Genomic DNA, 13,723 nt, shown 5'->3' on the forward strand with positions numbered 1-13,723 from the left:
TACCTCTCAGTAGTAGTCGGCCTATTCAGCTTCCTTTGTTGTGTCTTAGCTTTAGGCTAATCTTGCTTTGACGTGGCGAGAGAAATGATTCTCACAGATAGCTTATTATATTTAGGAGGGGGTCTCTCCTATTTGCACAACTGGTACCTAAAGCAAAAAAATGTCAGTCTCGCTTGAAAGGTGAAGCATTCATGGCAAGAGAATTAGACAACTACACAAAGTAAGGTTCGTAATTTTATCGTTCGTATAAATTTCAGTAAACATTCGCTAAGTAATTAAATTACCAAGCATGGCGTCACACGTTTGTGGGCATGCATGATAAGATCTCACTCGATCACCATGAACACTCGTTACAACGCTGGCGTGATGAAGAGCAACATCAGTGGGAAGCCACTGACGTGCCCAGACTGCCACATTGCAGTGGGAAGTGAAAGCGTCATGCTGTTGTCGCTTCACCTTTTCTTTGAAACTTGAGATTATATGACCTCCAACACTAGGCAGGCAGGAAGACAGTGCCCATAAAGCCACCTGCCATTTCACCTCGCCCTTAGCCATTGTACCCACCACAGATGACCTCCAAGGTACAGTGCACGGACCGCCTATGCGCTCTGTCACATGGACAGCCATGCGCAACAAGTCCAGGCTAGAAGAGGAGATGCGCACTCTCCATGCTTAGCGTACACTTGATCATGTGACGTCCAACATTGGCTGCGTGACAAGAAGGCGCACATCAAGCCACCATCCTTCTCAGCGCACCCTCTCATGCTTTACCTTGCACCCGCAATATACGGCGTGTGGGCTGTTACCTTATCGCACTTGGGTTTTATACGGAACATCACAGTGACAGCAAATATGGTAGCGAAAATTCACCTGGGGTGACTATGTAATCGTTATTGTAATAATATTGGGCTTAACATAGCATTAGTGTTACACAGGTCAGCATAACACCTGCATGACATCTGCAATAGCAGCACCTTGCAAGCTGTTAAAATGGCAAAGCAATTCGCACTTTGGGACAAAAAATGGGCTATTCAGTAATGTTGTCAGTAGCGTTAAGCTATAGTACACCTGCTGGATTTCATTGAATAATCTTTCAGCTTCTTGAGTAGTTAATTCAGGTAAGCATCTATAAAGCAACCAATCCTTGACGTGTTGTGACACACAGCAAAGGTGTTTGTTTCACCGCTGCAAAAAAAGTTCCATAACCGAGCAGCGAGGTGCTGGAAGTCCCTCTTCTGGTTTCAATGTGCCTGCGCAAGTGCTTCTCATGATGCCCACATGTAGTGCTCTGCAGAGCACAGGCCATGTACTCACGTTTGCCCTAAGAGTAGACCCTTGTACATTTATGCAAATATTGTTTCACCTGTTAAATGCCAAAGCAAACATGCAAAATTTAGTAAGAGCTTGGTGAGGACTAGTTGGTTCATATTTAGAACTGAGGTTGGACAGTGCGAATAAAACAAAGACACGAAGAAACAAATGCTACAGACAAGCGCTGAGTGTCAACTGGAAGTTTATTTGAATTTCTACAGCCATTTTATACCTTTTTCACCATAGGCATGCATGCGCCAGTCACATATACATCTGCAAAATCAGCAGCATCATAATCTTTCATGCGAAAACGCTATTTCCTTTTCTGACAAAGCAACAGAGAGACACATATAGCTCCTTGCTTTCGAATGTGATATGCGTCTATTACTTCTCTTTCCCTCTTACTTTTTCCTTTCCCTATGAATTTTGTCTTTTCAAGTATAGGAGTGCATGGACACTTGTTTCAATATCCCCCTAAGTGTCTTCCATAGCCATTCTCCACATTTCTGCTGTGCTGACGAGCTCTGTCACTGAAACATTATATATAAGTTTTTCCACAGCTAAGTGGTGTCTGATAAATAATGTGATAGATAATGACAAAGAAAGGCTAAAATTGGGAGAACTGAATTTTCAGAATTCTGTCGGTTTTAACACTGACAATTTTTTAACGCTTTTAGATTTTTATCTTCATTCAACTGCCATCAATTATGATGGCCAGTTCTACATCCAACGTACCAACATTTGTATAGGCTTAGCCATAGCCCCCATATTGCGCAACATATTTTTATCCTCAGTTGACAATGTAATTTCTGCTGAGTTGGTGGACACGCCTGTAACGCGAGTGTTTAGGTACATGAACGACTACTTAATTGTTATGAAAAAAGATATGTGTATGCACTTTTATGACGCAGTCAAAGAAATATTGAGGATGTTCACAAACTCATCAGGAGGACTTAAGTTCACGTATGAATTGTCAATTAACAACCGCATTCAGTTTCTCGATATTAATCTCTGTTTTTCTTTGGATGAGCATGTATGCTGGGCATATCATCTGAGATAAAAAAAAAAAAAACTTGTTGTCCTATGACAGCACACACTCTAAATTGATTAAGAGAGGCATAGCGACCACATGCATTAAGGCAGCGCTAAGTAAGTCACGTGAGCACGAGCACGATCGAGGTTTTTAAGCAGACAGCATAATTGTGGAAAAACTTATATAGGACAAACGGGACAGTGTTTCAATTACAGAGCTCTTCAGCACAGTAGAAACGTGAAGAATGGCTATGGAAGTCATTAGGGGGACTTTTCAACAAGTGTCCATGCACTCCCATATTTGAAAAGACAAAATTCATAGGAAAAGGAAAAAGTAAGAGGGAAAGAGAAGTAATAGAAGCATATCACATTTGAAAGCAAGGAGCTATATGTGTCTCTCTCTTGCATTGTCGGAAAAGGAAATAGCATTTTTGCATGAAAGATTAGGATGTTGCTGATTTTTCAGATGTATAAGTGACTGCTGTATGCATACCTATGGTGGAAAATGTATAAAATGGCTGGAGAATATCAAATAAACTTCCAGTTGGCAGTCACCGCTTGTCTGTGGCATTTGTTTCTTCGTGTCCTTGTTCTAATCGCGCTTTTCAACCTCAGTTCTAAATGCAAAAATTATTTACCAAGTATACATGTGACACTTTATTCTTAGTTGAGGTGCAAAAGAAATATTGGCACATCAGTACTGTGAAAATTCACAGAGTGGAGGAAGTTCCATGAAAAGGAAATGTCATTTGCTGTGCTGTAGTACAAAGCTATAAAAGGAAATCTATAAGGATTTCTTGGGGTGAAGGCTTTACAGGTGAAGATAAATTTGTCCCCCCTGGACCAGGATTAATTTTTCTTCACCTGTGAAGCTTTCTGATAAACTCTTATAGGTTTCTTTTGTAGCTCCGAGTTACTGTCAGATGGCTGACAGTTTTTCCCTTTCATATAGAAAAATACTGTTGGGCATCTTTAAATCTCCAAAGAGGCTCTTTTATAAAATCATGTAAATCTTTGTTAACATATGTTGTCACACACAGTCACTGCAACCCATGACATTGCTATGCAGGCACAACAACCAAGAGCATGAGGTTATTCGTATGCTGGTGTCGGGCCCCAACAATTACATCATCCGGCACCAGAGTGCAGCACCAAGCTCACCAAAAATGAAGCTGCGGTATCTCAAGCTGCTGTTTCCTGAAGCTGACGAAGCAATGCTCTTCAACATGCTCTATAAGTAAGCTCCCTAATACCTTATCAGTAGTACCTTTTCCTCACACTACAACGCAGGTTGTTGCTAAAGAGACACCAAATATGATATTATAGTTCATTTATTTGCTCCCAAATATTTCAATCTGCATTTCCTGCACCATATTTCATAATTACTATGCTCATTTAAGTGCAGCTTTCTTGAAAACTTTTCATTCAAGCATTGGCCAGTTTGGCCACTGTATAAATGCCTGCCAAGAAATGATTTTGTAAACAGAATTCCCTATGCTGTCTGCAAAATGATATCATCCATGGTATATTTCATGGTTTATTCCCCACTTGTACTGGTTCACTCTGTCTTCTGTGTGGTCATTGACTTTTGCATGCCTTTGTACACATTCTTTCTCATTTTCATCATCATGCATATTTCCAAGCAGTGCAGTCAATATCAAAATTTCGACCATACCATCCTACATGCATGTTCTAGAAGCATTATACCAAAAGCAGTCACTGTTGTATCAAAGTTTGTGACGATGCTACCAATAAGGATATAGTGTGAAGCAGTCCGAAAGGAACCAGAAGGGAATTAACATGCAGAAAGTTAATAAATCTTTGAGTTCTTCTGTGTTGCTCATGCAGATATGTGAAATGACTGAACCTCCGATAATATTTCTCACAACAATATGAAGCCTGATGACATGCCTGATGTCATTTTTGCTGTTTAGCTGTTTCAGCTTACCTCTGCGCTCTTCAAGAGTCACACTGACAGTATATTACTTTCATTCATCCTCTGTTTGCTGCAGCTGTGATAACAATGCCCAGGAGGCCATGACAAGGCTGCATGACCTGGGCTACAAGAAGCGTGATGCACCATTGCCCAAGGGCACGCCCATCAAACAGGTGGCACCTGCCAAACCGCCCATTATGGAATTTCGCAGACCCTCCCAAGTGGTACCACCCACCAAGGCAGATCGGCAGAAGCGTATGTCTTCTTAGCAGCTGTCATTTGGAAAGCATGTACCTAGTGATTCTGTAAGCCACTGCAACCGTTGACTCTGGCTAATGCTGTCTAAGTAGTCTGTACATGTAAGTAAATCTAGACCACAAGCTGTGGCTCAGTGTATCTGACATTCAGCTGCTGAGCACGACATTGCAGGATTGAATCCATGCTCGCACAGCCACATTCCGATTGAGCAGGAATGGTACAGTGCTCATGTACTTACATTTTGACGCACATTATTCTCAGCCTGTGGGAAAGCACCACCAGCACATTGCACACTACAAAAGCGCTGGTTGTGTTTCTGAGGTCTGCAGGCCTTAGCGAAACTGCGAATAACTTTAGTGTGTTTGTGTGTCTTTGGGTGTACGTGCCATTTATGTGTTTGTGTGATACTGTGTATACCATAATTATCACCCAATAACTGAAGTAGCATGCCAGATGATAAGTCAGGGTAACTTCTTTGGGTTTTCATTAAAGTCAGCATTTCTCTCTCATATTAAAGAATCCAAAGATAAGAAAATAAATTCAGAGCCCTCCACTATAGCATCTCTCATGACTCAGCTGTTGTTTTGGGTCGTTAAACCCCATGAATGATTATTAAGCATAAAGTGCCTGCTGTTTTTTGTAGGTCACGTTGACTCTTGTTTAGGGAGTGTGTAGGTGCTGAAGTATTGAAATATGAATCAAGTGTGAAATGTTTGGGAAAAGATAGATGTGAGTTATTGTGTTGAATATTGAGCGTGCAGTGCGAAAAATAAAGAATAATTGAAACAATAGAGATATTGAACTAGAATTAGAATTTGTGGCAGTAAATTATGTAAATGGTTTGTGCAGTGGAGGGTATGTATTTTGATTTCGGTACCATTGTGCATGGATGGAGTTCAGTAGTTTTGGCCTGAACTGAAGGACAAGAATTATAACTTATTTTTGGAAGAGTGCATTTAACCAAAAAAAAAGAAAGATGGTAATCCAGGACAGTTTTTAAAAAGGAGAAAAGAAAGAAATAGAGTACCCAGGAGTTCTGTAATTTTAAAATAGTTGTAAAAGGGAAGCAGTACTATATGCCAATTGTGTACACTTGGCATATATAATTAGTGCTTTTTCGTATTGCTCACTGGGTATGAAGTTCAGCTGCTGTGCACGAAGGCATGGTTTAGATTCCTGGCCATTACTACCGGCTTCCAGTAGAGGTGGCGTGCAAAAATGGTCTTGTACTGTACATAGGCTGGATGTTAAAAAACCCCAAGTGATCCAAATTAATCCAATGCTGCTCACTATGGCATCTTTAATAGCCCATGTGTCACTTTTGGACAACAAAGCACCATAATTTAATTCATTCATATGGGCAGAGTGTAAAAAAGTACATTTGCCCTCATTATAATCCTTAAATGAGTGGTGATAAACTGAAATACTAAGTGAATTTATGAGTTTTTTTCAATCATGGCCAAGTGCCATTATGTCACACAGCCTTCTTCAGTCGTTGTGCTAATGACATGTGCCTGAAAACCTAAATGCATAAATACCAAAGATTACAGCACAGTGACATAAAATTATGGGGCTTTACATGCCAAAACCACAATCTGATAATGAGGCACGTTGTAGTGGGGGACTCCGGAATAATTTGGACCACCTGGATTTCTCTGACGTTCACCTAAATCTAAGTACACGGGTATTTTCGCATTTCACCCCCATCAAAATTCGGCTGCCGTGGCTGGGATTTGATCCGGTGTCCTCGCGCTCAGCAGCCAACCACAGAGACATGTGCATTGAGAAGGCTTGTGTGGATATTCGATATTTTCTTATATTCGATCAAATATATGTTATTCAATATTCGCTTCAGCTGGAATTTCAGTATTCAATGTTTTTGAACTATTCAAAACAAACGACTATACATACCTTTCTGTGTATAAACCGCATCCTCAATAACAACACCCTGGAAAGAAAAAGGTATCCACATTTGTAACCCGTGCAAATAATTGCATACAACACCCGAATCTTTGTAAAAACAGTCTCCATTTGCGGATGCACGAATCGTCCACGTCATATGCTTGGCCACTGGTTCTGTTCCCCACCTCTTAAGCAACACTAATGACAGAGAACTTTGTCTTAAAGTGCAACTCCGGTGATTTTTTGGCCATGTCGAAGTAATGAGATATTTAGGTTCCCGAGACCCCCCTGTCACGCGTCTGATAGTAGAATTGTTTCGCAAATTCGAAAATAACTTTAAATAAGCAAAAAAGCGCAAAAACGAAACCGAAACCTGACCAAGCAGTTGAGCGAACCTCTCCGTGTGACGTCACGAGTGTGTTCACCGGGGAAGGCGCGCAGGGCATGCCAGTCTCACCCGCTAGCAGCGAAGAGCAGACGCTCGGCTGAATTGTGACCGCACCGGATCTTCAGGTGACAATGTCAGCTGCATCACCTCTTCGGATCTGTCAAATATTGACAGATATGATTCTGACGAATCCAATGGCCACAAATCGCCGTTCGCATTCAACCCGCCACCATGAGAGCCAGCGCCCATGCACTACATATCGTGCTGCAACATCAAGACCAAGGGTAGTCCAAAGCACTGATATTATACATGCTGCTTGCTATTTTAGCTGTTTCACCCCTTCTCAGGGAAACGCTTCGCATGCTTACTGTTAGATGTGGAGCACGACTTTTCGCATTTGTATCTTGCAAAAACGCAGCTGACAGTCCAAAGCACCGAACGGTGCATTTGTTTACATCGGCAGGTGCAGCGACCATTCGTCATTCACTTGAGATATATTAAGCCACTCATCGTTGACATCAAATAATGTCAGAACATATCAAAACAGGCAGATTTTGTGCATGTAAGCACCGTTGCATCACTCTGAATTGTACTGATATGAGCGACCGTGCACCTTTCGAAAACATCGAGCGGCAGACTAGTACAGGAGCGTTATGCTGCCTACTTATCATTCTTTGTATTCTCTTCATGTACACAATATGTTCCTTAAAGTGTACATAGATGAGGACTTTGCGCTTGTGATCGTTCATTTAGAGAATGCGTAGTTTTCTCCGGAAACGCCGATGCCAGTATAGACACCATTGGCAGCTGAACAAGGTGGTTGTTTACGCCGCTGTATCGAAGGGGCCTACGCTTGCTGCCCATTTGGGATACGAGGCAAGCAGTGCACTTCGGAAGCTAAATAATGAGTTAGCATGACAATACGTAAAAATACATCCATCTTCGTAGTCGCATTTAATTTAGGGAAGTGCTGGTGAGTGCGGCGGGCAGCTTTCTGTCGAAAACGGCAACGTACGGATGTCGATACTACGCCGTGTCGTCGCTTCTCGCTTTTTGTGTGTGCACTGTGCGAAATGAGCAATGGTTTATTTCAAATCCGTATGGGCAAAACTGAACTACAGAAGGAGTTTTTTTCATCCTGATGGCTTAATTAGCTTCAGGTCAGTTGCTTAGGTCCGCCAGCAGCAGACGCACAAGCTACGCGACTGTGACACATAGGCTTAACCTCGGCTGAACGCGGTCAGCATCGGCTCAAACTGTGTGTGCAGATGGTGAGAGCTGAAGTTCGTGCAGCCAACAACGCAACACCACTTGCCTCCCATCTCTTGCACGTCTACAGGGAACACAACTTCTCGCGACAGCAGCTTCTCATGCCATGCACTAGCTCACGATTGTTGACTCCTCGATTCTCTCACCGCTGTCGTCTGCATGATCCTGGCGTGCTCTGTATGGAACATTTCTGACGTCATGCACAATGTGGCTTGTAAGTTAGGAGGCAAGGTAGGGTGTTCGAGGTAATTCATTAAATTCATTGTAAAAAATCTGTACAACTCTCAAACCTGCTTTTTTGAGGACATGACGGAAGTGTTCAGAGGAACTTACCCAGCGAATTTCATCGACATCTGTTGACATTAAAAAATCGCCGGAGTTGCCCTTTAATGGTGGTTTCATGGCAGCATGAGCCGCGCCACTGTGAACTGTGAAACTGCACCTTGAGGCATAATTCGCATATAACCAGCATAACCATTTTACTGTTAAAATTATTTTTTTTTGTCTGCATGCTTGCAGAAAAGAATGCGTTAAGCCCACATGTAAATGGAAAGAATCAAGCTGAACTTGCCCAACACAACATAAACTGCCAGCGTTGCACAGCCAAGGTCACACTTCACAGCGTCATGATGACACATGTCAGGCAAAAGTGAAACGCTCCCACGGCCTTTACCACTGCAAAATTTTCACTAGACTGAAGTACAACAGTAAGCAAAGGCCTGTAAACATATTTTCTTTGCAGCTGGAGTTGTAGGAAATGTTGAACTTGAATTTTTGCTTGGATATATAAGAATGACGGCACTTTGATAATAAACTGACTCCAGAAATGAATATGTTTCCTTCTGTGCAAGCAAAGAACCAACTTTTCTTAGATTCGTCAAAATTGGCTCTTTTGTTTGAAGTTGATTTTTATTTACTACAAAGTACAAAGTCAAGGTTTTATGCAAGTCTCGCAACTATTCGAACTATTTGCTTTGAATCAAAAATGTAATACTCGCAAAAGCCTAGCATTGAGCTATCTTGTATGAAAATAGATTACCAAGATTGTACATTTACCAAAATAATAGTGAAAAAAAAATTTGAGCCATCAGTTTGTAAAAAATATTTTACCTACACACAGCACTACCCTTTTAATTTTAGTTTTAAAGGGAACAGCAGTTAGGTGAAATAACCAAAAGGTATTCTGGGATTCATGACAAGTGCTCTTGTCCCATTTTTCATGCTGTTTTTCTGTTGTCAAACCATAACAAGCTCAAGTTCACACAGTGGGACAAGTGCTGTGTTTTTCTTGTTTCGGAGTATCACTGCCATCAGGCTCTTCAGTAAACTATATTGTACACTTCATGGCAACACACTGTGCTGCCTTCTTCACATGAGCTTTACATTAAAGCTATACATTCCCATGCGTTTTGTTGTCCTGCAACAAACTGCTTCTATAGATAGAATGGTGAAAAGTGCAGAGAACCACTAGAAAGAAAGATAGAACACTTGTGCATCTGCTTCATCTTTATTTCTAGTCCTGTTGTCTGCAATGTTCACCATGCCATCCACAAATCAGTTAGCCCAATTTTTGTACTATTATGCTATTCTGCAGAGCCACTGAATGTGCTGTGCTGTTACACCCTGGCCTGTGAGAGCAAAACTCATTGAGAAACTGACCCACAAGACACTGCCAAATGAACTAGCATCTTCCATAAAAGCATGTTTACTCGAAGTTTGTTGCTATGATTTCATAACTGAAAAACAGCTTGAAAACAGGACAAGAAAGAGTGGACAGAACAAGGCAACCAACATTAGTGCTGTGAGACCACAATTTACATGTGATAAGAGAGAGAGGTGGAGAAATTAATGTTATAGGCACTCTTTCCGATTCGTTTTTGATTTCAGTGAGCCTATGAAGGTGAAATAATTGTATGTGCAGCTATTGTCACAAAACTTTTTTATCTGAGGCATTAATTAAAGACCAATTGCCACAGCTCTGTTAACTAGACGCATAACCACACAAATTGCTCCTTATATCTGGACACTTGAAGTGCAAACATAAGGAGGCCACTATGACTTGTATTGCCCGAACTTATAAATATTGGTGCAGTTTGGAAAAATACTCTGTAGGCACATTCTCTATGAGTAAAGTCAATACTTCCTGCTAGAGAAAAACAACTTACCTGAACTAGTTATTGCATATACTCGAGTAAGGGCCGCACTCATGTAAGAGCTATAGCCCCACTTGGCATACCAAAATTAGAAAAAACAATGAAGTTGGAAAAAAGTTCAAAGATGCCGACCAGATGGTTGTAGGGAGCATTCCTGCAGCTTGTGTTACATGCTCTTGGATTCTGAGCACGTGGCATGTGCAGTGTTTGGACATTGTTGTTAAAACCTTTGATGTCACAGACATACCTAACACCATGGAGGGCATTGTAGATGACTATCAATGAGTGTGCTGATGAACTCAGCCTGAGCAGCAGTGACAGTGGCAGTGATGAGAACTAGATGGGCACCAACTGCATGGCGTGCACATGTGAACAAATAAGTGTGTTATGAAAACAATAGCGCTCACTATTTTTGCACAAAAGAATTGCTCATACTAAGCATGACCAGGAAAATTGGACCAAAATGGCCCGTCCTTGTGTGAGGGCTGCACTTCATTAAGATTGTCAAAAAAAATGTGTGGCTGTTACATGAGTATGTACCATAATTTTTGTAATGGCAAAAGCATTTTCTCATTTAGGTTAATCATGCTGAATGAAAGTTATACGTGTACTTTGTAGTAGTTGTGTGAGCCAAGAAATTTCTTGGATGAATCACTCACAGGCACTGTGATCTGGCCACTGTGCATTGGTGTTCGACCCTTACTTCACGCTACTTTCTGCTGGACAATTTTGTGCTGTCCTCTTTCCTCTTTTGTCTCATTGCAGCTGTTATTAAGGAAGCTGACTATTTAGAATTGGGACACAAGCATGTCCGTCACATTAAGGTGGTCACGAGGTCTAACACTCTTCTTTCCTCTTTTGTCTCATTGCAGCTGTTAGTAAGGAAGCTGACTATTTGGAATTGGGACATAAGCATGTCTGTCGCATTAAGGTGGTCACAAGGTCTAACATTAGGCTTTCAGATGGATGCTGTAAAAAGCAAATGCCAACTATTTTGGAAGACTAGAAAGATTGTGGAAGAAAAAAACTGCAGATTAGGCCAGCATGTGCAGGATACTCGCATGAGCAGTTGAAATGCAATGGGCATGCTCAGTTCAGGCGGTGAAGGTATGCGAGCATGTCCCATTGTGGTACGTTCAGTTACTGCATACTTCTGCCACATCACCAACAGAGCACCACTCACCTTGCCGCTGTCTCAGCTATTCATGCTATGCGATTGAGGGGTGAAAACCAGTAAAAAGAGACAACATAAACCAGCAAGAAGACCCTTCATGATTGACCGGTTTTCACCCTTCAAGTGGCCCAGCTGTCGACCCTTATGCTGTGTGGCATTGCCCATGGCAGCATGCACATGCCATGGAGTGTGGCATGCCCTTATCTCACATATATTGCTTTCTTGCTTAAATTGCATTCTTTTCTTATGCCCATTGTCATCCTGCTATCATCGACGTCTTAACCAAGCCACATGCCACATGCTGGCCTTCAAACGTGAATATGAAAACATTGGAGCAAAATTTTAGGGAAGGTCTGACGTAGATTATTCACACAAGAATGATGCCATTTGATTTAATCACATGTGGCACTACAACTATTTCCAAGTTGGTTCGGACCTCTTTCCCTGTGCAGGTACTCGCAAAGGTCACTCACAAAAATAATCAGAATGATTGCAGTTTAATCTCAATAATATACAGGCACAAAAAGAGACAGCTGCGTGTTATCACACTATTTAACTATTCCAGCACAGCAGTATTCCAGCACAGCAGATCACTGCATAAGTGTGGTTACCACATCTTTCATTTCACCAGTTCCTATCTGTTTTCCCGTGTCAACTATGCTAATACATGCAGTTCATTCCCATAAAAACTGCACTTGCACAAGGACAACACCCCCTTTAAGGCGGGAGCATCATCTATTGGCGGCCTGCCTTTTCCAGAACCTCTCTCAAAGAATAATGGCTGTCATAGCAGCCAGAAGGGACTTAACCAAATAGGATGATCCTGCAAAAAGTGCCATTTCTGCTGTTAAAAGCTGTCGAAGTCGTGACTGCTGTTGCTTTTCCTTTTCCACACACTGAGTGCCCATGAGGTGCCTGATTTGTAAATAAATGTCTTCTTTCCATTGCTATCTGTCTGATATCTGACAGCTCCCTGAGTACTTTTCACATTTCCTGGCAACTGCAGCTTATGTATACGTAATGTTTACTGGGAAATGCTGGCGGCGAATGCTAAGCACGAAGACGAGCTTTCTGGTAGAAACGTGGCCTCTTGCGTGGGTCGATCTCCTGTTACTGTTTCGTGACATTTAATATTTCAGTCTGAGAAGATCTAACATAAAAGGTATGGCTGTCGGTGCCTTTTTACATGATATTTGTTTGTGAGTTGTCATTCTCGAAATTCCAAGGAATAACTTTGTAAAGAATGAAAGACAAGGTATGAGCAACTTAGGTGATAAAAGAATGGTTGGCTATGCGTACTTCAAAGTGATTTTTGCCGAAAAGACAGTCGACGCTGGGCGCCGGATGTGGGATGCCGACGCTGGATTTTCTGCGACACGGGGCCCTTAATGCTTTCGTGTTAATAGTTGTGGCAATGGCAACATGAGTTGTGCTTAGGCAGCAGCTTGGCAAAGCAAGTCGGCAGCAAACTGTGGCCGAAGGTATCACAGCGGGACATGCATTGTAGCACCCATCACCTGAATTAGGCCTGCCCGGCAGGTTGCGTTCATTGTGCTATTTGCCAGACACTCTGCTATCTGCATTGCAATTGTCTATGTACTATCATTCTCAATATGAGTTACAACATGGTGCCAACTGTACAAGGGGCTCTAAGACTATACAGCAGTACTGACATTAGAAAATTGGTGAACTAAATACTAATGATTGGAACAATGCTTAATTCACATTTTCGTATGGCGCTACTACTGTGTAGTCTCAGAGCTTCTTGTACCGTGGGCACCATGTTGAAACTTGTACCGACCGCTGTTGTGTTGGGTGTCATCATCATCATCCCTTCTACACCATGACACAAGCCTGATAATGCCTGCTAGCCTAGTCTATGGCATTGCTAGTGTAGTAAAAAATTATTACGAGAGAATACAAGTTACTTTCTGGAAACAATAAGTATGGGATAAAAGGATATACTTCTAAAGCTTTGTTTTCTGTTGCATGCAGTGGTGTCACACCTGCATGAACAGTTCCCTGCGGTGTCCCAGACATTGCTCAACATGGCCCTGGAGAGCAGCCAGTACAATGAAGACAGGGCCAAACAGTTCCTCCAGGCCATGACTCCGCAGGACAGGTGCAATTTTTTTGAAACATTACAAGTTGATGGTTCCAGCTTCAACTTTTGGTGGTTGAAGCTGGAATAAATTGGTGTTGCACTGTTCAATTGTGATTTGTGTGTATCATCATCATCATCATCATCATCATCATCCTGTTTTATGTCCACTGCAGGACGAAGGCCTCTCCCTGCGATC

General features: G+C 41.9%; 1 protein-coding gene across 1 annotated transcript in view; it reads left to right on the plus strand.

Annotated features, from left to right (window-relative positions):
- The window catches only part of LOC126548112 (uncharacterized), an 81,563-nt gene that overhangs the window by 24,569 nt on the left and 43,271 nt on the right, over positions 1-13,723 (plus strand). Inside the window, exons 7-9 of the mRNA XM_072289161.1 lie at positions 3,413-3,580; positions 4,356-4,534; positions 13,419-13,545. Of these exons, the coding sequence (XP_072145262.1) occupies positions 3,413-3,580; positions 4,356-4,534; positions 13,419-13,545 (474 nt within the window). The remainder of the gene's footprint in view (positions 1-3,412; positions 3,581-4,355; positions 4,535-13,418; positions 13,546-13,723) is intronic.

Source organism: Dermacentor andersoni, chromosome 1 (genome assembly GCF_023375885.2).
Source record: "Dermacentor andersoni chromosome 1, qqDerAnde1_hic_scaffold, whole genome shotgun sequence".
NCBI classification, from domain to species: Eukaryota; Metazoa; Arthropoda; class Arachnida; order Ixodida; family Ixodidae; genus Dermacentor; species Dermacentor andersoni.